The 27009-nt window shown below is 45.0% G+C and overlaps 1 protein-coding gene across 3 annotated transcripts in view; it reads left to right on the top strand.

Annotated features, from left to right (window-relative positions):
- LOC138300679 (transmembrane protein 150A-like) overlaps nt 1-27009 on the top strand; it is a 645891-nt gene that overhangs the window by 450327 nt on the left and 168555 nt on the right. For all 3 annotated transcript variants that reach the window (XM_069240337.1, XM_069240338.1, XM_069240339.1), the window contains one exon: nt 20269-20396. In XM_069240337.1, coding sequence (XP_069096438.1) covers nt 20269-20396 — 128 coding nt within the window. The remainder of the gene's footprint in view (nt 1-20268; nt 20397-27009) is intronic.

Raw genomic sequence — 27009 nt, 5'->3', positions numbered from 1 at the left:
GCAGGATAGCCCTCATTAAGATGATTATCCTCCAACGGCTGCCATATGCTCTTCAGAACTTCCCCTTCCACATTCTACGAACCTGGTTTAACACCCTGGCTGCGCTCTTGAGGCAGTTCATATGGGCAAATAAGCCCCTGAGAGTCCCGTTTAGTAAATGCTTCCGCACGGTATACGAATGGGGACATGTTTGGGGTAGGGTGCAGCAAAGATTTGCCCAAATAACCTAGATACAGATGGGACTCATCAAGGTTCAGGGCGTACTGTCTACAGCAACAACAGGCTAGTGGACTCTGAAATTGGAGAATGGTTGGGGTCAACTGAATAAGGATTGGTGAGAGATAGCCATAATTGGCCTGGAAAACATAATGAGTATGTTTATGGGGCACCAGTCCCAGAACGTCTCCCGGAATTGACCGGAGAGTGGCTCAAAATGTGGAGGGCAGCAGTGCAGTGGACTGGGTGGGATTGTAGGGTTAAGCTGGAGTCTCCCCTGTGGTGGGCCTCTGGATATAGTTCATGTGGCAAACCTCAAAGGAGTCCAAGGGTGAGGACCGTATTGGGGATATTGAGCTTGAAATATATATGGGACCGACACCACATTAAATAATTTCAGAAACTTCAGTCTGAATTCCACCTGCATAAATTCTAGTTCTTTTGTTGCCTACAACCTAGGCATGCTCTTTCTGAGTACCAAGAAGAGCTGGAGAAGGGCCTGGACTACAGCCCATTTGAGGGGAGAGTACTTATGGGTCCACTGGAGAAAGGGGGATTTCACAAATCTATAATATCTTGGTTGCACATTCTCCTGACCTGATGGGACCACTGAGAGCAAAGTGGGAGGTGTGTGTGGGCCCCCCAGATGAGATGGACTAGAGGGATGCCTGTATGGTGCTGCACACTCTGGCAGTCTCTGCATGGCTTAGGCTCATTCACTTTAAAGATCTCCAAGTTCATCTCACACCTTCCTCTCTGGAAGGCCCGTTATGCCAGTCACCTATATACATTAGATATCCAGAGCTCAGAGGGGATTCCTACCACATTGAATGGGCCTACCCAGTCATGCAACATTATTGGTCGAGTATATTCTCCACTCTTCCTGGGGGGGTGGGACTGCATATTGACGTAAAACCTAGACTTGCTAATTTGGGCATTGTGGAGGACATGGGGGAGGGGGAACCCGTGTGAGGACTGGATGCTGGTGGTGTTGAGCACGCTTCTGGCCAAAAGGGATATGGCCAAAAACTGGAACTCCCCTGGTGCTCCTTCCATCACAGCTTGGAAGAAGTGTGTGGACTAGTGCAAGAAGATGGAAGAAACACTATATATATATATATATATATATATATATATATATATATATATACACAGGGAGTGCAGAATTATTAGGCAAATTAGTATTTTGACCACATCATCCTCTTTATGCATGTTGTCTTACTCCAAGCTGTATAGGCTCGAAAGCCTACTACCAATTAAGCATATTAGGTGATGTGCATCTCTGTAATGAGAAGGGGTGTGGTCTAATGACATCAACACCCTATATCAGGTGTGCATAATTATTAGGCAACTTCCTTTCCTTTGGCAAAATGGGTCAAAAGAAGGACTTGACAGGCTCAGAAAAGTCAAAAATAGTGAGATATCTTGCAGAGGGATGCAGCACTCTTAAAATTGCAAAGCTTCTGAAGCGTGATCATCGAACAATCAAGCGTTTCATTCAAAATAGTCAACAGAGTCGCAAGAAGCGTGTGGAAAAACCAAGGCGCAAAATAACTGCCCATGAACTGAGAAAAGTCAAGCGTGCAGCTGCCACAATGCCACTTGCCACCAGTTTGGCCATATTTCAGAGCTGCAACATCACTGGAGTGCCCAAAAGCACAAGGTGTGCAATACTCAGAGACATGGCCAAGGTAAGAAAGGCTGAAAGACGACCACCACTGAACAAGACACACAAGCTGAAACGTCAAGACTGGGCCAATAAATATCTCAAGACTGATTTTTCTAAGGTTTTATGGACTGATGAAATGAGAGTGAGTCTTGATGGGCCAGATGGATGGGCCCGTGGCTGGATTGGTAAAGGGCAGAGAGCTCCAGTCCGACTCAGACGCCAGCAAGGTGGAGGTGGAGTACTGGTTTGGGCTGGTATCATCAAAGATGAGCTTGTGGGGCCTTTTCGGGTTGAGGATGGAGTCAAGCTCAACTCCCAGTCCTACTGCCAGTTCCTGGAAGACACCTTCTTCAAGCAGTGGTACAGGAAGAAGTCTGCATCCTTCAAGAAAAACATGATTTTCATGCAGGACAATGCTCCATCACACGCGTCCAAGTACTCCACAGCGTGGCTGGCAAGAAAGGGTATAAAAGAAGGAAATCTAATGACATGGCCTCCTTGTTCACCTGATCTGAACCCCATTGAGAACCTGTGGTCCATCATCAAATGTGAGATTTACAAGGAGGGAAAACAGTACACCTCTCTGAACAGTGTCTGGGAGGCTGTGGTTGCTGCTGCACGCAATGTTGATGGTGAACAGATCAAAACACTGACAGAATCCATGGATGGAGGCTTTTGAGTGTCCTTGCAAAGAAAGGTGGCTATATTGGTCACTGATTTGTTTTTGTTTTGTTTTTGAATGTCAGAAATGTATATTTGTGAATGTTGAGATGTTATATTGGTTTCACTGGTAATAATAAATAATTGAAATGGGTATATATATTTTTTTTGTTAAGTTGCCTAATAATTATGCACAGTAATAGTCACCTGCACACACAGATATCCCCCTAACATAGCTAAAACTAAAAACAAACTAAAAACTACTTCCAAAAATATTCAGCTTTGATATTAATGAGTTTTTTGGGTTCATTGAGAACATGGTTGTTGTTCAATAATAAAATGAATCCTCAAAAATACAACTTGCCTAATAATTCTGCACTCCCTGTATAACACACAGGTGTCCCCACAAATATGAGAAGGTCTGGAGCAAATGGTGGACCTATCATGGTCTAGAAGGTTAAGGTTATGGACAGATACCGCAACATCATATTTTTTATCAGTGGGACTGTGGGAGGAGTATTTGTCTGTGCGAAGTACCCTATGCACTGTTTTTTTTTGTTTTGTTTTGTTTTGTGGGAGCAACCATTGTTCAAAAGTTTTATAAAAATATATAATTGGTATGTACTTGTTTATATATGTATTATTTACTGTATTGTATTACTTTTTAATCTAAAACACACTATTTACTATTGTTATTATGGAATTTGTGCAGTAGACTTTGTGGCATAGTGTGGTTAAGTGTGTGTGGGTTTGATATAGGTGATATAAGCGGTGGCTGATTGTGTGTTGAGGAACATGAAGTTTGATGTATATTAATTTAGCAATGGATGGGCGCGTGATGTAGTACAGTAGGGTGATGGTGTGATACACAGTTGATGTGGAAGATAATGATGCTGTATGGGCTGCAGCTTTATTGAGTTTCATGTGAAATTATGACATGCATGTTTGTGATATTGAGCAGTTCACTGTAGTACGATTCCTTGTGGTGAGACCAGTGTTCTATTGGGCTGTGTGGATGTTAGTGGTGACCAATATTACATTGGAATGGTGGTAAAGTGTGAGAGCGAAAGAAGGAAGATAGTTGGGGATGTACTAGGGTGAAGCGAGGTGTGGGTAGTGGGTGCTTGTGCACATGATTTGTGCTTTGGAGAAAATAGCTGAATGGCAATGTTTAAAGAGTTGACATAAGAATGAAATTCGAAATGTTAGATCGTGTGTGAGATGCGAGGTCATGGGATAAGTATTTAGGACTGGATAAAATAGTAGAAATGGTTTGTTAGGTGAGGGGAATGATGAGTGGAGAGAAGAAGGGCTTTGTGTCAGTCATGAATTAGCTATTAGGAGGTGGAGGTCTAGATGTGGTGAAATGGGAATGAGGCGTCACTGCGGTGAGGTTTTGGGTAGAAGTATTTGTAAGTGGGAGTGTGAATGAGGGAGAGGGGACGGAACGAGGGTTAAGCAAGAGTTCCGGTGGGAGCTAGGAAGGGATTTGAGAGTGAGGTGTGACTGGGAGGTGAAGAGCAGGCAGTGGGAAGGCTTAGACGTAAATTGGATGGACAATCATAGGTAAGGGGAGCTGAAAGCTGGATAAAGGTGCGGTAAGAGGTGGACATTTGTAGAGAAGAAGGATGGAAAGGGGTGCCAAAGGGGGAGGTAAGGTGTGACATGACAAGACAAAAGAAGAGGTCAGGGAGAAAAAGAGGTGTGTTCTAGGACAACTTTCTGTCTCTCCCTGTGTTAGTGACAGCCAAATATCTTTGCTGGACTGCAGGCGACCTCTGCCACATGGTTGCTGGATCTCGCAGTCTGAGTAGAGATCTTGACTAAATTTCACCAGTGGTTTGCTCTGTTTTGCTCTGCTTTGCTTGTACACATTGGGTGAACCCTGATCAGTGGCGGGTGTTAAGTCTCCACCAGCACTATTAACATAATACTTGACTCTCAAACTGCTATGAAACACAGGGTCCTTACCCCTATGCATACCGGTGACTGATTCCATTTTCTCGGTCTCCAAAAATTGCTTCTACACGGTTTGCTTGCCTGCAGCTTGTCCTGACACCGCACTCTCTCAGATGTCTGTCTGCGGCCCATGCTACTGAAGTGGGTATGATGTCCACTTTGCCCTGTACGCCTGAAATCCACTAATAGGCTTGATGACCTTTTTGCTTACTAACTGTAACTTTAAGACTCTGCCTCTGAATGAGAAGTCTGTGATAAACCGTTTGTAAGTTCTTAAGCATAGATGGCCGATGTTGAGCTAGTGTCTTAACTTATAAATTGCTTGTCATTTAAGATTTTGCGCTACAGCCACTATTATCCTTAACTCCCCTTCAATGTTGGGCTTTACCGCAATTTAAATATTCTTCAATTAGCTTAGTCCGACCGTGTTGTCCTGGGTCAGTTGGGTTATGGGGCTGAGGCAGAGACCTCAAAGCCACATTTGCCCTTTAGACAATGCGGCTATCTGTGCAACATTGACGTACAAAGCACACACTTTTGGAATGATGTGCTTAACTGTATGATGTGTTTACAAATTCCAAGTGGCTGCTTTGTGACATTGAAGAGCTGTTAACATTCTGTAGTGTAGCTGTTGTGTGAGAGCATTATTGCCACTGACATTTCTGCCTCCATATCCAGCACTGAGGCTGCTTTGTCCTATCAGGAGCCCAGTGCATTCTGGGAGTGTTCTGCATTACGGCGGCAGCTCTCACATTAGAAGCGCCTACTCGCACTGTGGCTCCTTTAAAAGAGGGTGGTGTTTAATAACGTAAGCAATTTTTGATGTTTTCTATCACCAGAGTTACATACGTGCATAGCTGGCAATATGGGAATAACAATTAAGACGTTGCCGTGAGGTTTATTGAAGACATTAACTCCTTTATTCCAGGAATTTAAAATTGTGTGTGGTGTTTTGGGTTTTGCACACTAGGTCTGTAGTCTTCATCACCTGCTACTAGCTAGAATGGGTCTATATTCCTTACAGTTGCTTGGTATCAACACTGGTGACTTTCGCAATAGTTGCATGTGATACCGTCAGGGCACTTTAAGAACTTGGGATGCTGGTCGTCATGCTCTGTAGCAAAATGTGTGCATATCGTCTCTCCTCCCTTTTGCTTTCCTATCCTGTACAAGCAATTAAGCTGCTTGAAACCAGTTTGCTTGTTCTTCTGTGGCGTTGTATGTACTCCTATGTAATGTGAGATCTCTTTGCATGAGTGGTTGCATATGTGCAGTCCATTCCAGATATTGTGTGCTGTTGTTGAACTCAGATCTATTCGTAACACGAATGATTCCAGTATCATCGCACTTGATGTCTTTTAACGCTTTTTATCGGTTCTTGTGACCTTTCTTAGCCCATAGTTGCCTTTTTAAATGGCCTCCTTATGTCTTTACACTTTTTTATAGCCACAATATGTATTTGTGACTTTTTATCGCCTTTTGCCCTCGGGTCCCTCGAAGTGACTTCATTTACAATGGTAGTTTCGAAGGTGGCGGTGTTTATTTAGTGTGATGTGTCTGAGCTGTTTCATCCTGAGGTGCAATATGCCTAAAATAGATGTCTGTGAATGGTCTCTATCTTGAAATTTTCCTCAAAGACAGTAGCATGTCCCAGTAGCTTGACTGGGCTGACGAAAATCTACATGAGCTGGTATTGTGCGATGTGTGAAACCTGCCTACTTTAAACCTGTAACTTGAAATATGAAATAAACATTCCCAAAGATAATAGGTCTGGCATTGGCTACCAGCCTTTTGGCTTGCCAACAGGATTGTTTGGAAATCTGCCTGGCTCTTGCCAATATAAACAAGCATTGACAAAGACAATAAGTCTCACCTGTGCAAGAGCTGAATAGAGTGCAGTGATGTAGAGTGTCGTAGAGTGGAGTGGCATAGTGTCATAGAGGAGAGTGGTGTAAAGTGGTACAGAGGGAGTTATGCATAGTGAAGTAGTGTGCTATAGAGTGGAGTAGATTGTAGTTGAGTGGAGTGGCATACAGTGGAGTAGTGTCACGGAGAGAGTTGAGTGGATGGTTGTAGAGTGAAGTGGCATAGAGTGGAGTTCAATATCATAAAGTGGAGTACGTCATAGAGTGGAGGGAATAGACTGAAATAGTGTGCTGTAAAGTGGCGTAGTGTGGAGTAAAGTGACATACAGGGGGTTATGCACAGTGGAGTAGTGTGTTGTAGAGTGGAGTAGATTGTAGTAGAGTGGCATGACAGACAGTGGTGTAGAGTGTCCTGGTGGGGAGTAGAGGAGAGGGTTGTAGAGTGGAATGGCATAAACTTGAGTAGAGTGAGGTGGCATAGAGTGGAGTCTAGTGTTGTAGAGTGGAGGGCATATATTGTAGTAGTGTGTTGTGGAGTGGCAAAGAGTAGAGTAAAATAAAGTGGCATGGTGTGGGGTAGAGGGAGTGTCGGAGAGTGGAGTATAGTGGCTTAGAGTGGAGTAGGGTTCCATGGAGTGTTGTGGTGTATTGTCTTAGAGTGAATGGGCCTGGAGTCGCATATCTCAGAGTAATGTAGAATGTCGTAGAGTAGTGTAGTGGCATAAAGTGAAGGGTCATAGAATGGAGTGGGTGGAATGTCACAGAGTGGAGTGTTGTAGAGTGGAGTATGCATGGTATGGTAGGGCACTGCCATTACAGACAACACATTTTCAGTTGAAATGACCATTACATTTGCACAGACATACAGTTTTACTGATAAAAATATACTGTGTAAAAACAATAATGTGTGAAAATGTCATCACCTAGTGTGTTGATTTGTTTTGATTGTGTTATATTTTTTTGTGTGCTACAAAAAAAGGCTTATCTTTTACTGTACAATTGTGACATAAATCCTCTCACTTTGAAGTGAGAAAAAGAAAACGCCAAGCTCCCTCAAAGACACAGCATCACATTTGACATTTGTCTTTGAATGCACCACAAATGTGACAAAATACAAACAAAATTTAAAGGCCTGTTTAACAGAAAGCAAGAATACAAGGAGCCATGGTAACCAGGCTATGCTCTACAGGATGGACTAACTCAAGCTGGACAGCCTAAAACAAATAAAGCCAGCATATAGAAAGCAAGCAGCTGTGAGTTACAAAACACAAAGCAAATGGTAAGCAATTGGCAGAACGCATTCCCATGGAGGTTTTGAGAATGTACCCAAGAGGTCTTTAGCAAACCAGACAGTGCAGGCTAAACACAAATATTTTGGGGTCTCAAAAATCAGATATTAATATTGTTGTTCATGCCACTGAGGGTACTACTTTGAGTGTGGATGTGTTCCGTGAAAGAACAGAATCCTGTTGCTCTCAGCGAAGTTAGCCATTGGCTGAAGAGGGTTGACCCATTATCCCATACTGTATGCTGTAGAGGGAAGAAGAAATTTGTGAATGACACAACAGATCAGTGGATGAAGGCGGCCTGCTGAAAAGAAAAAATATATATATATATTACCTAGTGGCAGTCGCCACTAGGAAGTTATAGTTAGGATCATGTTTCCATAGAAAAAGTGTTTTTTGACATGCCTATATCTTTGCCTTCGTTTGATGAATCGTCACAAACTTTTCCCCCAAAAAGTGGCCTGGTAATTCTTTGTGTGCATGGATAGTTTAAGGGCTGAGCTGATCCGTGAGGTGGTGGCCGAGAAAAAGGGGTCTAAAAAAACGTTGTGTTTTCCAAGTTAATTCCCATAGGATCCGTCAACACGTCTAGAGCCCAAACACTGGATGGAATTACACCAAATTTGGCAGAAAGGTAGCTGTCAGTACGCAGATTGTGCTTTTTGTTAATTGGTGTAAATCAGTTCTGTAGTTTTTGAGAAATTTAGGGACATTCAAATTTGTATATGTCTGGCCGCGAAGTATTCACAAACAACGAAGAGCTCGTTCTTGGAATTGCACAGCTCTCATTGCCTGTCAACACTTCAAACCAAGAAGAGTTGGCAGCCATCTTGGGACTTGGCTTGAGCTGAGTCCCAGCAAAAAAATTGTAAAAAACAAAGAAAGAAAGAAAATAAAAAAGGTGCCAGGGTAGAGACACCCTGACTCCTTTGCGCTGGGGTGGGTGGGGCAACTGAGAGCGGGGGCAAGGTCTCAGAGGGACTCCTCCAGAACACAAAACTTTTTTTTTTATTATATTTTTGCTGCACGTTCCCGATATTTGCGAATTTGCGGCATAAATGTAAAAAAAAAAAAAAAGTCTGGGTTCCCATATTTGTTTTTATAGGCCCCCGGGTGGGCCAGGTCCCAGGGGCATTAAAAATCTAGTGTGGGGGTGCCACCCCACAGCTCCCGGACCACCACCATCCTGGAGCTTTCATTTTTCATATATGTGAGGGGACCTGTAGGCCCCCCCACTGCCATGGGGGCATGACCCCTCCCCCCTTGCCCTGGGGTCCGCCACCTTCCCAGGGCTTTCCTTTTAAAATATGCTCACAGCCCCCCCCCCCCCCTCCACTGCCCAGGGGACCACCACCCCGGGGCAAATATTTTAAAAAAGAAAGGTGGTCCCTTTGGGACCCCCAATCCCTGGGGACCACCACTCCCCTGGGCTATGTCCTAGTTGGAGGGGGACGCCGTGGGCCCCCCTTGAAAAGCCACTGATGGCCCTGGGGACTGTCACCCCCCCCCCCCCCCCCCCCAAGACCGGCGCCTGCTATGTCCCAGGATGCCCACCCCCAGGACATAGCTGTTTGCTGTGGCTTGGCTGCAGTGCTGCAGCCAAGCCAAGCCACAGCAAACACATTTGGGTTTTGACAGCGGGACCTGTAAAGCAGGTCCTGTTGTCAAAATCGGAAATTTCATCTCTACCTCCTGCACGTGTGCAGGGGACAGAGATAAAATGCTTCAGCTAGCAGGGCTGCTGTCAAAGCAGCTCCCTCCTAACTAAAGCAATCACATTGTGAGGGAACCCTTAAGGCTTCCCACGCCGTGCCAGGACGTAAAGGGCGTGGTGGTTGGATTGAGATAGAGCAATCAAAATTACTATACGTTTAAAAAAAAGAAAAATCATAGAAATTCACTGCAAAAAACAAAGGTTACTAGGACGTCATAGTTAGATTTTGAATTTACTCCTACAAAAACATCGAAATTCAGCAGTTATAGTTAGATTTCTTTCAAGTAACTTAAACTCCTGCCTTCGCCATGCACAGCTAATTACTCCACGTTATAATCATTGATGACATATTCTGTGCCATCTTTCATATTCTCACTGCAACATTTGCTTTAAAATTATTGATGAGACAACTGTGCATGGTGAGGGTAAAGTTACCTTAGGGCGCACGTTTTAGTTACTTCAGAGAACTCTAACTATAACTGCTGACTTTCTATAGTTTTGTACGGGTAAATTCAGAATCTAACTAATGTCCCTGTAACCTTTGTTTCTTTTCAGTCAATATATATTCACTTAAAAAAACAAAGGTTACAGGGTCGTTATAGTTAGGTTGATGTTTTACCTGTACAAATCCACAGAAATTCAGCACTTGTAGTTCTAGTTCTACTTAAGTTAAGAAACTATAAATCATTGCCTAAAGTTACTTCCGGCACGAGTTATAGTTTCTTAAGACAACTATAACTACTGAATTTCTATGTTTTTGTAATATCTACATACTACATGTTACCACATGTTAATGCAACCACCACTTTCCGCCATGCGTGGTGGGGATTGGCCTCAGGCCATGTGGCCAACCCTTCTTCTTGCACCTAAACCCACGGTGTGCAAGACCTTCAGACATGCGCAGCAAAAGGTTGGATGCACTGGGTGTATTTTTTCCATTTTTCCCTGGATGCAGTGGATGTATTTTTTCAATTTTTCCCTGGATCCTCGGATCCTTCCACGTTTACAGGGGTGGTGGGGCTGGCACTGAGACCCGTGGTGGATCCTCAGATCCATGGATTGGTCCCAAAAAAACAATTTGACAAATGTTTTGCTAATGGGGGGGGGAGGTACTATTTGTATTGTGTGGTTTGGATACCTTTAGTCTGACCCCTTTATATGTTTTTACACTTTATTTTTGCCTCCCCTGGGCCGATACAAGAAACAAAATGGCGGCCGCACCTTTCCTTTCAGATTGTGGCCAGTCAGTCAGGGCCTTGCGGATCCACGAATCCTCATCGGATGGATCTGCGAAGGATCCGCCTTCCCACATAGCTATATTTTTTAACCTTAACTGAAAAATTAGGAACTGATTAACTCCAAATTATAAAAAGCATGCTTTCTGGACCAAGGTCTAGCTTCCTACCAAATTTGGCATAAACCTGTTCAGCGGTTTGGGCTGTAGTTGTGTTCAAAACTTCCCATAGGCATAGAATGGGGAAAAAGTGTTATTGGACCCTTCCTTTTTCTCGTCCCCTGATTGACAAATCACCTCCAAATTTTCAACACAGCATCTGAACTAAATGTCGAATAAGTTTTTTAAATGTCATGAAAATTCGTCCAACAATGCCAAAGTTATTGGCAAAAAACGCTCTGTCTATAGAAAAAGTTATAAATGAAAAGGTCTTGGCTACCGCCAAACGTAAAATGTCACCTGTTCTTTGCTCTGTGCATGGACCTTGGTTACAAGTCAAACCTGAAGAGAGGCATTTCAAAGTAATTGAAACTAGTGCTGAGAGATTCGGCTCCGACGTTGGGGGAGACCCTAGACAGTAAAAACTGCTCCGCAGTCTGTGGTTGAGAAAGAAGACACGTGTTACTCGAGCGATGCCAAGGTCTGCTTGACAGCTGGAGCAGCCATAGCTGCTATGTGTATAAAGTGTCAGGTTAAAAGAGGCTCCCCACGAGAAACCTCCAGCGTGGGAAATTCCTGGGTGCATAGAGGAGCCTGAATCCATAAGGTCGCACGAGGAGAAGATTCCTGGTGGGACCACTACAGCCGGTCCTCTGAGGGACACGAAGCTGCTATATTGATTACTGTATGTCCACAAACAGAGGGGAAGCAGGCAAGGGTGTCAATTTACCAAAATGCCAGGGGTGGCGGAAATGACGCCACACGCCACGCCATTTGACGTTTACTTTGACTCACACACAAATGCTTATACATACATATTCACACTCTTTCACTTAAACACACTCTCACCCGCAAGCATGCATACAACATACATTTAGAAGCAGTTTTTCTTTCCTTAGATGCCAAATAGGGTCATATTCCAGCTTATTGAACTCCATTTTTTATTACGCAATAGTGAATAATAATATTCACTATTTGGGCAGTAAGAAATTGACAGGAAACCGGGTCCCCAACCGAAGTCCGTGAGGACCCACCTGCCCCTGTGTTCCAGGGACTCATTTTGCCACCCTATGAGGCCGGGGGTCACAAAGGCCGTGCCCGGGGGTCACAAAGACAAGTGCCAGGGTTCGCAGCTGCGACCCCTAAATCACGTCCATGAATGCAGGTGCACTACAAATGTCTAGTGTGCGACATGTCATTTAATTCCGTTGTGCTGCTCGGAAGTACACCAGTGTGTTGAGCAGGGTGTTTTTTGTGTGTGTGTGTGGTGGGTGAGGAGCTGGCGAAGGACAGTTTGTCCCTCAGAGTAGAACTATAGGCTACTTAGCTGAACAACAAAAACGTCTTGTGCTTTGGAACGGGCTCCGACGGGAGAGAACTGTCTGCGAACATACAGAACAGGTTGCGAGGAGCTGTCAGAGGGCAGTCTATGCCTCACCAAATCTATGATGGCGCCAGCGACTGTCGCTAATCTTGTCCCTTTGTGAGCCTCGCAAAACCTTCTAAACACGAAAAGTGAGATATCAATGTGGTAATATTGTTTTAAAGTATGACAGCTGGATTTGATGGTCACTTGCTTGCTGCTATTGGGGAAATAATGCAGGTCACCCAGGGCAAGTATCCGATAAACGGAATGGGGTGGGGGGGGGTGGATTTGGGGGAACCGTCTGACCAACGGTCTCAAGGAAGCTGGAAGTTGTGATGGGAGACTATGTACTGCCAAAGGAAACAAGCATTGGCAAAGCCAGTAGGTCTTGCATGCAAAAGATATTGGCTTTTTTTTTATTGTTTTAGCCGCGCTGCTGTACTACATTGCTAAATGTGTTTTTATTATGTTCTATGGTTCCCAACCTTTTGACTTCTGTGGATCCCCACTGAATCATTATTGGAATCTGGGTCTCTCACCCCGCCCCCCCCACTGAGTCTTTCCTGAAAGCTGCGAACCTCATCTGTTAAAGTTATACAATTTTCTAAGCATGTCCCCGGACCACAGGTTAGGAACCACTGTTATGTGACACGGCCAGTGTTGGCCCTGTCATAACACTTTTTAAAATGTTTGTTATTGCTGGAGGGAGACGGGGGTGACAACAAGGTGGGAAAGTGAGAAGTGTGATGCAATACTGAGGACGGGTGTAGGAAAAAAAAACACTGTGACTCGGCCAGCGGCGCTAGTGTCATAGCACTTTTCTTTTGTTATGGGTTAGGAACAAACATGGAAACACAGAGGGTGAGGCCGAAGGCAGGCAACATGGAGAGAGGGGCAAGGCAACAACACATGGTGGGCAGGGGAAAAACGCTAGTGGTGTCCACGTTATAGCTCTTTTTTGTTATTAACATTGGCAATCGAGATAGGACCGACGAGTGAAAGGAACAAGCAGCAACGGAAGGAGAGAGGGGGTGAGGGTAAGCAGTATGGGCAACAATGGAGGGAACAGTGGTGGAGGCAAGCACACAGCAACAACGGACGGAGGGGATGGGGGCAGGCAAGGTGGGCAGCAACAGAAGGAGGGGTGACAAGCAACATGGGCAACAAGAGAAGGATGGTGGCAAACAACATAGGCAACAACAGAAAGAGGGAAGCAGGAGTGGGCGAGCAGCATGGCCAGAGAAAGGTGTCGTAAAGGAACTTGGGAAACGATGGAACGAGGGTGACAGGGTGGGGCCAAGCAACAAAGGCAACGGATGGAGGCAGTGGGTGGGCAAGCAACACTGGCAACAATGAAAGGAGGCGGCAAGAAGGCCGACAGCAGAGGGTGGAGAAGTAGACAAGGGAGTCAGTAAAAGAGAAAACAGCCTGTGGAGGACAAATTGCTGAGACAGGTTTCAAGAATGGGCTACAGAGAAGCTACAGGCAGAAGATCCAGCCTGCAGAGCCCAAATCAGAGAAACGCGTTTCACGGAACAGGCTGGAGAGACAAGCAAGCAATCTATTTTTTGCTAGTACACAACACACAATACTGTGCTTGTTAAACAGTATACATGTGTAAACTAGGCTTATCTGGGCAACAGGATTCTGTCTCCTGTATACCCCAGCAGAGATCTCAAGTGGCAGTGTCTGCGTCCGCCTGCAGCATTACTGCCTGTCCTTGGGAAGCTGTGAAGAGCACTGGGCCTCTCACACCTCCCTGTTGTTCTTAGTTTGCTTAAACAGCAATAAGGTGTCCCTGTTCCAGTTTTCATCTGACTGGGCATGCTGTGTCATCCTTTCGTTAGCCACCTTTCCCCCGGCTAGCACCAAGGCCAGCTGCGAATACATGTATGCCATCTTACATCCCTTAGGCCTTCAAATGTTCCCCAGTAAACAGAGCTGTGGAGTAAGGGTGCCCGTACCCCTGTGGTATGTGTGAGGTTGTCTAAAATCCTGGTCCAAAAGGCCTGCACCTGCTGGCAACCTCAGGCCATGTACAGGGAATGGTAAGTACATGTATGATGCTCTGATCTCTTGCGCTGCTGCTGTTTCCACCGCTCTTCTGGAGCCCTTCAACCGCTGTTGCAGCTTGAACCTGGATAACCTACATAAGTAGCTTCCTATTTTCCCCGCTGTTTCATGTTTCTCCCTACTTCTCATGTGCTGGAAAACCTCTCAGAGGTTTTTCGTGATCAGTGATGAACTTCGAGCTGCAGACACGGTTTCATTCTTGTGACTTCACCATACTCTTTCATCTTTTGGTGTTTTGTTTGCAACTCATTTATAGCTTTTTGGGCCGGTACTGTGTGACATAAGGAAGACCAGTGCATCTTGTGCACACTTATCCAACATAATTGTTGATTCATATTTTTTCTGTGTTTTTTTGTGATTCCTTTCCCAAGAAGGGTCTGGTCTTGGAGCACACAGCGCTGCAAATGTGTCAATCTCTGTGCCATCCTGATCCCTGGAGTTGCTTTGAGCCCCTATCAGAGCTGGATGCCCAGGACTGACTCGGGCAGGGGACGGAAACCTTGCGGCCCATGTCCTTTAATGTCTTACAGGCACAATCAAGGTCTTGAGTTGAAATATTGCTGGGATTATAGAGAGATTAGGGGATGAGGAATGTACTTGACCTTCTGTGCCTCTTGGACATTATATGTTTACAAGAGTCACAGCACCCCGGGGTTCCCTTATTTTAGATGGGTATGCCTCATTTGTGTCACCGGCCATCTCCTCTCCCCACGGCAGAGCAAGGGGTGTTCTAGTTACGTTTGTTAAATTGAGCCAAAAGTGTAAATTGCAGAGAGTTGTTTTTCCTCACACTATCTTGGGCATGCTTCTGAGCTCCTCAAATCAGTTCAGAATACTTGTTAATTTCTATCATTCTGCCTCAGCCCAGGGGGAGGTTGCTGTTGCAAGGGAACTAGGTCAGTTTCTCAGTAACTTTGTTGTCAGCTCTCCTAGGTTCACAGTGCTTTTATTGATGGAAGATGTCAACCTACATCCATGCGTTGGTTGTTTTATGTATGCGGACTCAGCTCTAGATGACGACCTAGAGGCTGTGGACGAGGTACATTTGAAGCATACACCACAAGGTGATCTGTTCACCACCTTGGTTTTAGAACATAATCTTGTGAATCTTTTAAATAATGGGGACATTAACAGTGCAGCACAAGCCCTAAACCTTAAAGTAGTAAGCTCAAGCTCAATTATTGATTACATCTATGTTTCTGACGGTCCCTAATTGATTTCAAGGTAGTCTGACATGCTCAGAGTGACCACAACCCTCTCTTGGCTACTTTCAAGTGGTCACAGACCCTGAGTCAGCCTTATGGCTTATTTCAGGAACTGGCTATATCCACCGCACAGGGGAGAAGACTTAAATGGGCTTAGATGGTTCCGGCTGATTTTATTCACTCCCTTGAATCCTCTTGTTACTCGGATATCTGCATTTGTTTGGACGAAGGGACCTTTGCCTCCAATATCTTGAAGGCTTTCGCTAATATTGGGGAGAGCATTAATACTGCTCTCACTATCCCTTACATCAGTCCTACGCTAGCGCCCTGTAAGTGGTTTGACAAGGCCTGCTCCCAGGCACATAGAGCACTCTATGGTCGCTTTGCACAGGCAGTCTCGCAATCTGGAGGAAGTGAGGAAGGCCAGGGCGAGCTTTTGTGGGGCACTTTTAGAGAGGAAGAAGACACTAATGAGAGAGCTATGGGACAAGTTGCTGAGGACTTGTGCTCTACGGGACAGTATGGAGTTTTGAAGGGTAGTGAATCACCCCCTCCTCTCCCCACACCATGCGAGCATGCAGGCCCTGACTATCACTCGTCAAGCCTGGTTAGATCACTTTGGGGCCATTTACGACCTTGAGTCCAGTGAAGCCCCGGTGCCTGAAATATGGAAGGTGGACTGGTCTTTGCTTCCAGTAGGAGTAAGTTAGGAAAGCTATCATGTCCCTCCTAAATGGCAAGGCCCCGGGCCCAGATGGTATTCTGGGAGACTTGTTTAAATCTGAGGTTGGCCTGTGGGCCCTTTATTGACTCAGCACTTTAACACAGCCTCCTGTGGGCCGCTTCCCCCAGCTGGAAAACAATTGATGATCGTCCCGATCTTCAAAAGGTGGAATAGGGCTGACCCCACCTTCTTCCACACCATTTCCCTGGTGGGTAGTGAGGGTCAGGTGCTGGGGAGAATCTTGTTAGTTTACATCACCACCTGCGCTAAAGACAAGCGTGTTTTGTCTGAAGTACAATATGGGTTTAGGGCAGTGTGGGGCACTGTAGATCAGACCCTGAATTTGTATAGGTTGATTGCAAAGTACACCAGGGCGAAGGAGGGGGTGGTTCACTTTGCCTAAAGGACCTAACCTTGGCCTTTGACAGAATAAATAGAGCTAAGCTCTGGGGTGTGCTTGGGTTCATGGGGGCTGACCTGATTCTAATCTCCTTCCTGGGTAGTCTTCATGAGGATTTGTCAGCCTCTGTTAGGTATGGACTGAATGGGGAATGCACCCAGACCTTTAAATTGAAGAACAGGGTGTATTGTGGCCCCTTTTCTCTTCTCTTTTAATATTTATGGTCTGGAACAGGCTTTATTGGACCAAGGGTTGGATGTACTGAGCCTGGGTGATTGTCATCTGCCTGTTCTCTTATGTGCAGACTACACTGCCTTAATATCATGCACAGCCAAGGGTTTACAGCGCTTGTTAGACCTTTTTGTACATTTTATGGTGGGGCTGGACCTTACCACACGTAACGCAAAGTCCCATGTAATAGTGGTGGGTCCCTGAAACACTAGTTCTAGAAGTTTTTTCGATTAAGGTCAACCTATAGCTAGGGTTGATCATTTTTCATACCTAGGGATCCTACTGGATTCCAAGCTTGCCTGGCAACCCCTGCTTAAGAAAAACACCATTAGGTTAAAATCAGCAGTTAGTGGGATCAGTGTCTTGCCTAGGCCCTTAGGCCATGCATATGTGGAGTCCATGCTCAAAGTATTCAGGGCTAAGTGCATTACGGTGGCCTGTTATGGGTGCAACATTTGGGGGTTACCTGTCATTTTCCCAATTACAGGTCATTGCAAACTCTTTCTTGAAAGGTCTTCTCAGGGTTCCCCAGAGTGCACCTTCCGAGATGGTTTGTGAGGAAGCCGGGTTGGGGTATATTTCTGACCTCATTGGGCTATGCCCTCTGCTTCTGTGGCTGTTCAATTAGGTAAAGGAGGTCTTGAACCTTAATAGACTTATTCAAGACTTGCTGGCTCTAGAATGTATGTTGCACATTCCATGCTCTTATAAATTAGACGAACTTTAATCTCTCTGGTTCGCCGTTAGCTCTTTGCTGAACCAGAGTGCATTGTGAAGGCTGACATCTCTTTGATAAAACAGGCTTTTTTGGCTAGGGCGGAGGCTGAGCGAGAGTCCGTGGCACTTCTTAAGCACGCTATGTGTCATTTCATCATGGTTAAAACTGTTCCTGGGATGGAACCCTATCTGACATTGGAGATGCCGATTTGCGATCCCAGTTGTTAACTTATTTTAGATTTAACTTGATTTACCAACTGCTGCCTAAGGGTCCTGGCCCAAAGTTTAGGACTTACAGGCATGTTCCTGTGATGAGATTTCCACTCCTGACACCTTTCATATTGTTATGAGATGCCCAAGATTTATTAATCTCCTTTATAAGTATATCCGTCTGTTCCTTTTGCCTTTCAATTTTAGTCAAGTGAGACCAGTCTTCTTGTTCTTGCAAATGTTAAGGTCTCCAACTATTTGCTTTTTAATGACTCATTTTTTATCTGGGATCCTGATCCATTTTTATAGCGTAAAGCCGGCACTGATGTGCTTTTTATGCCACTTCTTATATTTCACTCTGTGAACTGTAGAGTTTTGTGTTAGATTTGTTTTACATTTTTGTGATTATATCATTTTACTGTGCACACGCTTGTGATTTTCTGGAAAAATCAAATAAAGTTTATTGATTGTTTGATTGACCCTGGCGTTGCAATGAAGATGCTGTTACTGCAGCGCTGACTGTAAAATCTGATAATAGATGTCAAAAGAAGGAAGGGGTAGGAGGGTTGATGAATGATGAACATCACTAACCTCTGTCACTTTCTGGCATCTTAGGGGGGCCTTTTACTTCTGTTATGCAGTGGTTAGATTTTACATGTGTTCTTAAACATAGATTTGGAAGTTTCTAGTAGATGCATACAAGATTTCTGGTATTATTGCATCATTTTCTTATTTTCATTATTGGTTTATTTATGGTCAACATTTCAAGGACTTTACTTTATCAGTAATGAAAATCTTTGAGAGATTGTAATCATGTCTCATTCCAAGTCTGAACAATGTAAAATTGCCACAAAATTCAGGAGGCAAACCTTTCAATACCCAGAATTCTTCTTCTTCAAGCATCTTCTACCGAGGCCAATGTTGTTGTTTTGCTCCATATTTACTCAACATTTCCTTCACTATTTAACCCAGGCTGAATATTCAACAATCCGATTTTGCATATGCAGGTCACCTTTTTAGGGCCGAGCGCAAAGCGTTCCGTCCCTTGCTCTAATCTCTCTTTGGGCTTCTAACCACGCCCATGTCACGTCAGTCACTTTCATTGGTTAATGGCTTGCCTTTTAAAATCAGCTTGCTTTCAATAGTGGAAGGCATGCGTACGTCATGCCTTTTCCGGTGTTTAACCCTCTTCGAGCGCACCGACCAAGTACTGAAAACATACGAGGCTCGATGTTTTCCGTTTGGTTTCTGGACCACCTTTTTTCTTTATTTCACAGCACGATCTCACTGGGCAGTAGTCGAGCGCTTTGCATGACATTGATCCTGTTACATAGGTTATTGCACTTTTGCCAGTTACATGAATAATTGCACTTTTGCTGATAGGTTTCACTGCGAGCAAACTTTTATTTCCCTTTGTATGTTTGCTGATGGCGGCTGTTGGCTCGCTTATGTGAAGCGTTTACTTTTCAGTTTATATGGCAAGAGAAGTCCGGTTAGTTATGTGAAACTGTTTTATTTTCATTTTCAATTTATGTGGCAAGAAAAGTCTGGTTAGGAGTTTACAATGCTAAAGCTCTAACTTGAGCAAACACAAGACCCATTGAATTGCAAATTCTTGTTAAGTATTGCATAAAATAGTGATATTGGGGGCCCAATTGTTGTCCATGCAGAGAAACATACCTTGCACCAGTGTAGGTTGACCTTTGAAAAGGAAGCATAACTGTGCTTGGTTGACACAACATGCTGGTGATAGCATCTGAAGAGTCGAAGAAGTACTGTTGGGAAGGGCCAACGAGCTATAACAATTACTATGGTTAATGGGGAATTACTGGGAGATTCATGCAATGTGTTGTATTCCTCATAAGCAGGCTGAAATTCTGTGTCTGCTCCACAGCTCCTAGCTCATCCCTGAGGTGTTTTGTTGGCTTTGTACCAAAAGAGAGCCAAAACAAGGGACAATATCCCCAAAATGGGTGTGGCCTATCATCAAGCAAAAGGCTGTTTAAAGACTTGCCAAAACTTCGATTTTTCTCCCCAGTCTCAAATATGCATTGTTTTCACAAAACCTATGTATCATATGAGAAGTACATTTTGCTGGTCGTCAGAGTTTTTTAAATCCAGAGCTTAGGCAGAGGCCCACCTAATGCAAATCAGTATTGATCCTGTTCCTCATGGGCAAAGTGTATCCTAAACCTTGGTTATCCCTCCACCCTTAGGCATACTGTGTTTTTTAGGTTGCAAATTTACAGCTCACACCACCCCTAGCTGACTGACTAAGCTACGCCCCTGGCCGCGCACACTAGTGGCGCAGAATTTGCAAGATGTTTTCTACTCGAACCAGTCCCCAAAAGGTGAAATTAATACAAAAACACATAGCCTAGAAATTGCACAAATATACCTTTTAATGCAACAAATGGAAATTAACTAAGATTTTGCTTGCGTTATAAACATTTCACCCATGGTGGTATTTTCCAACAAACAACAACCGACCTGTCCTTGATTTTGTTTAGGAAATTATATTATATGAATAACATGAGTAATTACAAACTGAGAGAAACTGTTCCTTGTTTCTTTACACAGTGATGATTGTGGGTCTGCTGAGATACGCACATGTGATTGAACATTACGGCCCATCTCTCCTGAACACAGTCGCCTTTGCGCTGGGCTGGATCTGTGCGGCTGGTCTGACCATGGTTGGCAGCTTCCAGGTAAGGCTTTGGTGGCATGTCAATTGCGTGCTTTATATAACTTTTTTGGCAAAATATGCACAACCCGAATAGTGCTTTATTTTACCGTTATAACTCTCACCCCGTTGTCCGCGCTGCACACCCCAGCAGCCCCGACTGTCCTGCTGCCCAACCGCCATGAGAAAAAAAAGCGCTACGATGCGGAGAGCGCTGACCACGTCATATCACTTTTTTTCTAACTTTACTTTTAGACATGCTTTGCACCCACGCTGCTGTAAAACAAGGCTAAAAGACATTGGCAAAACCAGTAGCTTTCACATAGGTGTGACCTATTGAGTTTGCCAAGGCTTGTTGAAATCCAGTTTAAATGGTCTCTACTGCCTCGGGTGACATATTTTAGCCTATTGAAGGCGCAGCAATCAAGGCTTGTGAACCTGCACTTAAGAAATACACTAACCCCATTTATTATCTTTTTTTTTTTTTTTAGCATGGAAACAAAACCAGTAAAAAAAGAAATGCACGCACACACAGTCTGAAGCCCAGTGTTAAGTTTATAAAAAAACATATATCTATATTATCGTAAGTGCAGGGGGGGTGCTACGTTTTTCTAAGCAGTCCCCACTTGCACTGCCAGATGTTGAGTTGCTGAATACCAAGGTTACCTAGTCGTGACTCCACCTGTTGCCACTTTTTTTTCCAGCACTCCCACACTTCCTGTTTCTTTATCTCATTTTTGCAGGTTCATTTTCATCTCTCTTTCTGTATTTGTCGTTGTTTTTTGTGCTCCCATACAGCCTGCATATTCTGTCTTTCTCTTGCTCTGGGTCATAGTCTGATGAAAAGTAAATCCCAGTCCCCAAAAATGAGTGGTGGTCCCCACCACCTGCAACCATGGCACACACTAAATATATTGAACCATGCTCAAATTCCACACCCACATTCCTCCACTTTTATAATGGGATCATAGGAGCAAACTCTCTCAATAATTGCACACTACTTGTAAATGTAAGGAGCTGGGGTTGTGCTTTCTTTGAAGTGTGACAATGGTTTTCCAGAGATGTTTCCCAAAACAATGCTTTATATATATATTTTTTATTTCTGAATAAGTGTGTGTTATGGCAAAAGGCACGTTTTTTCTGTATGTTTCCAGATTAGAGAAACATCTGTAGCCTAATGGTCAAGCCCCTAGGATTCAGTGAGACAGGATCAAGTAGAGAGGAGAGGAAATAGTGAGACAAGGAAGGAAGACCCATATGGAGGCTACAAAATAATATTCCCAATGACCCCATTGGAAGTCCACCAGTCAAGAGCTATCCAAGCCACATTAGGCTATATTGCTGCAGGTTTATCTAAGCAGCTGGGAGATGTGGTGCAAATACTGTACCGCAGGTTTTAACCCCTTCGCTGCCAGGCCTTTTCCCCCTCCTGTGCCAGGCCTTTTTTTGCCTATTTGGGGCAGTTCGCGCTTAGGCCCTCATAACTTTTTGTCCACATAAGCTAACCAAGCCAAATTTGCGTCCTTTTTTTCCAACATCCTAGGGATTCTAGAGGTAGCCAGACTTTGTGGGTTCCCTTGAAGGAGGCCAAGAAATTGGCCAAAATACAGTGAAAATTTCGTTTTTTTCAAAAAATTTGGAAAAAGTGGCTGCAGAAGAAGGCTTGTGGATTTCCCCCTGAAAATGGCATCAACAAAGGGTTTGCAGTGCTAAACTCAGCAGCTTCCTAGCTTTCAGGAACAGGCAGACTTGAATCAGAAAACCCAATTTTTCAACACAATTTTGGCATTTTACTGGGGCATACCCCATTTTTGCAATTTTTTGTGCTTTCAGCCTCCTTCCAGTCAGTGACAGGAATGGGCATGAAACCAATGCTGGATCCCAGAAACCTAACCATTTCTGAAAAGTAGACAAAATTCTGAATTCAGCAAGGGGTCATTTGTGTAGATCCTACAAGGGTTTCCTACAGAAAATAACAGCTGAAAAAGAAAAATATTGAAATTGAGGTGAAAAAAACATCAATTTTTCCTCTACGTTTTACTCTGTAACTTTTCCCTGCAATGTCAGATTATGGAAAGCAATATACTGTTACGTCTGCTGGACTCCTCTGGTTGCGGGGATACATAGGGCTTGTAGGTTCATCAAGAACCCGAGGAACCCAGAGCCAATAAATGAGCTGCACCCTGCAGTGCGTTTTCATTCTATACCGGGTATACAGCAATTCATTTGCTGAAATATAAAAAGTAAAAAAATGCGATCAAGAAAACCTTTGCATTTCCAAAAAGGGCACAAGATAAGGTGCTGAGGAGCAGTGGTTATTTGCACATCTCTGAATTCCGGGGTGACCATACAAGCATGTGAATTATAGGGAATTTCTCAAATAGACGTCTTTTTTACACACTCTCCTATATTTGGAAGGAAAAAATGTAGAGAAAGACAAGGGGCAATAGCACTTGTTTTGCTAATCTATGTTCCCCCAAGTCTCCCGATAAAAATGATACCTCACTTGTGTGGGTAGGCCTAGCGCCCGCGACAGGAAACGCCCCAAAGCGCAACGTGGACACATCCAAAATTTTGGGAGAAAACAGAGGTGTTTTTTGCGAAGTGCCTACCTGTAGATTTTGGCCTCTAGCTCACCCGGCACCTAGGGAAACCTACCACACCTGTGCATTTCTGAAAACTAGAGACCTAGGGGAATCCAAGGAGGGGTGACTTGCGGGGCTCGGACCAGGTTCTGTTACCCAGAATCCTTTGCAAACCTCAAAATTTGGCTAAAAAAACACATGTTCCTCACATTTCTGTGGCAGAAAGTTCTGGAATCTGAGAGGAGCTACAAATTTCCTTCCACCCAGCGTTCCCCCAAGTCTCCCGATAAAAATGATACCTCACTTGCGTGGGTAGGCCTAGCGCCGGCGACAGGAAACACCACAAAGCGCAACGTGGACACATCCTAAATTTTGGAAAAAAACAGAGGTGTTTTTTGCGAAGTGCCTACCTGTAGATTTTGGCCTCTAGCTCAGCCGGCACCTAGGGAAACCTACCAAACCTGTGCATTTCTGAAAACTAGAGACCTAGGGGAATCCAAGGAGGGGTGACTTGCGTGGCTCGGACCAGGTTCTGTTACCCAGAATCCTTTGCAAACCTCAAAATTTAGCTAAAAAAACACATGTTCCTCACCTTTCTGTGGCAGAAAGTTCTGGAATCTGAGAGGAGCTACAAATTTCCTTCCACCCAGCGTTCCCCCAAGTCTCCCGATAAAAATGATACCTCACTTGCGTGGGTAGGCCTAGCGCCGGCGACAGGAAACACCCCAAAGCGCAACGTGGACACATCCTAAATTTTGGGAGAAAACAGAGGTGTTTTTTGCGAAGTGCCTACCTGTAGATTTTGGCCTCTAGCTCAGCCAGCACCTAGGGAAACCTACCAAACCTGTGCATTTCTGAAAACTAGAGACCTAGGGGAATCCAAGGAGGGGTGACTTGCGGGGCTCGGACCAGGTTCTGTTACCCAGAATCCTTTGCAAACCTCAAAATTTGGCTAAAAAAACACATGTTCCTCACATTTCTGTGGCAGAAAGTTCTGGAATCTGAGAGGAGCTACAAATTTCCTTCCACTCAGCATTCCCCGAAGTCTCCCGATAAAAATGATACCTCACTTGCGTGGGTAGGCCTAGCGCCGGCGACAGGAAACACCCCAAAGCGCAACGTGGACACATCCTAAATTTTGGGAGAAAACAGAGGTGTTTTTTGTGAAGTGCCTACCTGTAGATTTTGGCCTCTAGCTCAGCCGGCACCTAGGGAAACCTACCAAACCTGTGCATTTCTGAAAACTAGAGACCTAGGGGAATCCAAGGAGGGGTGACTTGCGGGGCTCGGACCAGGTTCTGTTACCCAGAATCCTTTGCAAACCTCAAAATTTGGCTAAAAAAACACATGTTCCTCACATTTCTGTGGCAGAAAGTTCTGGAATCTGAGAGGAGCTACAAATTTCCTTCCACCCAGCGTTCCACCAAGTCTCCCGATAAAAATGATACCTCACTTGCGTGGGTAGGCCTAGCGCCGGCGACAGGAAACACCCCAAAGCGCAACGTGGACACATCCTAAATTTTGGAAAAAAACAGAGGTGTTTTTTGCGAAGTGCCTACCCGTAGATTTTGGCCTCTAGCTCAGCCGGCACCTAGGGAAACCTACCAAACCTGTGCATTTCTGAAAACTAGAGACCTAGGGGAATCCAAGGAGGGGTGACTTGCGGGGCTCGGACCAGGTTCTGTTACCCAGAATCCTTTGCAAACCTCAAAATTTGGCTAAAAAAACACATGTCCCTCACATTTCTGTGGCAGAAAGTTCTGGAATCTGAGAGGAGCTACAAATTTCCTTCCACCCAGCGTTCCCCCAAGTCTCCCGATAAAAATGATACCTCACTTGCGTGGGTAGGCCTAGCGCCGGCGACAGGAAACACCACAAAGCGCAACGTGGACACATCCTAAATTTTGGAAAAAAACAGAGGTGTTTTTTGCGAAGTGCCTACCTGTAGATTTTGGCCTCTAGCTCAGCCGGCACCTAGGGAAACCTACCAAACCTGTGCATTTCTGAAAACTAGAGACCTAGGGGAATCCAAGGAGGGGTGACTTGCGTGGCTCGGACCAGGTTCTGTTACCCAGAATCCTTTGCAAACCTCAAAATTTAGCTAAAAAAACACATGTTCCTCACCTTTCTGTGGCAGAAAGTTCTGGAATCTGAGAGGAGCTACAAATTTCCTTCCACCCAGCGTTCCCCCAAGTCTCCCGATAAAAATGATACCTCACTTGCGTGGGTAGGCCTAGCGCCGGCGACAGGAAACACCCCAAAGCGCAACGTGGACACATCCTAAATTTTGGGAGAAAACAGAGGTGTTTTTTGCGAAGTGCCTACCTGTAGATTTTGGCCTCTAGCTCAGCCAGCACCTAGGGAAACCTACCAAACCTGTGCATTTCTGAAAACTAGAGACCTAGGGGAATCCAAGGAGGGGTGACTTGCGGGGCTCGGACCAGGTTCTGTTACCCAGAATCCTTTGCAAACCTCAAAATTTGGCTAAAAAAACACATGTTCCTCACATTTCTGTGGCAGAAAGTTCTGGAATCTGAGAGGAGCTACAAATTTCCTTCCACTCAGCATTCCCCGAAGTCTCCCGATAAAAATGATACCTCACTTGCGTGGGTAGGCCTAGCGCCGGCGACAGGAAACACCCCAAAGCGCAACGTGGACACATCCTAAATTTTGGGAGAAAACAGAGGTGTTTTTTGTGAAGTGCCTACCTGTAGATTTTGGCCTCTAGCTCAGCCGGCACCTAGGGAAACCTACCAAACCTGTGCATTTCTGAAAACTAGAGACCTAGGGGAATCCAAGGAGGGGTGACTTGCGGGGCTCGGACCAGGTTCTGTTACCCAGAATCCTTTGCAAACCTCAAAATTTGGCTAAAAAAACACATGTTCCTCACATTTCTGTGGCAGAAAGTTCTGGAATCTGAGAGGAGCTACAAATTTCCTTCCACCCAGCGTTCCACCAAGTCTCCCGATAAAAATGATACCTCACTTGCGTGGGTAGGCCTAGCGCCGGCGACAGGAAACACCCCAAAGCGCAACGTGGACACATCCTAAATTTTGGAAAAAAACAGAGGTGTTTTTTGCGAAGTGCCTACCTGTAGATTTTGGCCTCTAGCTCAGCCGGCACCTAGGGCAACCTACCAAACCTGTGCATTTCTGAAAACTAGAGACCTAGGGGAATCCAAGGAGGGGTGACTTGCGGGGCTCGGACCAGGTTCTGTTACCCAGAATCCTTTGCAAACCTCAAAATTTGGCTAAAAAAACACATGTTCCTCACATTTCTGTGGCAGAAAGTTCTGGAATCTGAGAGGAGCTACAAATTTCCTTCCACCCAGCGTTCCCCCAAGTCTCCCGATAAAAATGATACCTCACTTGCGTGGGTAGGCCTAGCGCCGGCGACAGGAAACACCTCAAAGCGCAACGTGGACACATCCTAAATTTTGGAAAAAAACAGAGGTGTTTTTTGCGAAGTGCCTACCTGTAGACTTTGGCCTCTAGCTCAGCCGGCACCTAGGGAAACCTACCAAACCTGTGCATTTCTGAAAACTAGAGACCTAGGGGAATCCAAGATGGGGTGACTTGCGGGGCTCGGACCAGGTTCTGTTACCCAGAATCCTTTGCAAACCTCAAAATGTGGCTAAAAAAACACATGTTCCTCACATTTCTGTGGCAGAAAGTTCTGGAATCTGAGAGGAGCCACAAATTTCCTTCCACCCAGCGTTCCCCTAAGTCTCTCAATAAAAATGGTACCTCACTTCTGTGGGTAGGCCTAGCGCCCACGAAAGGAAATGGCCCAAAACACAACGTGGACAGAACATATTTTTTCACAGAAAACAGAGGTGTTTTTTGCAAAGTGCCTACCTGTGGAGTTTGTCCTCTAGCTCAGCCGGCCCCGGGAGGGGGGGGGGGGCAGAAATGCCCTAAAATAAATTTGCCCCCCCCGGGAGCGACCCTTGCCTAAGGGGTCGCTCCCCCTGCGTGACATTGGCGCCAAAAAACAAATCCCAGGTGCCTAGTGGTTTCTGCCCCCTTGGGGGCAGATTGACCTAAAATCTGC

This window comes from Pleurodeles waltl, chromosome 6, assembly GCF_031143425.1.
Source record: "Pleurodeles waltl isolate 20211129_DDA chromosome 6, aPleWal1.hap1.20221129, whole genome shotgun sequence".
NCBI classification, from domain to species: Eukaryota; Metazoa; Chordata; class Amphibia; order Caudata; family Salamandridae; genus Pleurodeles; species Pleurodeles waltl.
Note: the sequence above shows the minus strand (reverse complement) of the source record. Positions and strands in the feature narration are given on the sequence as shown.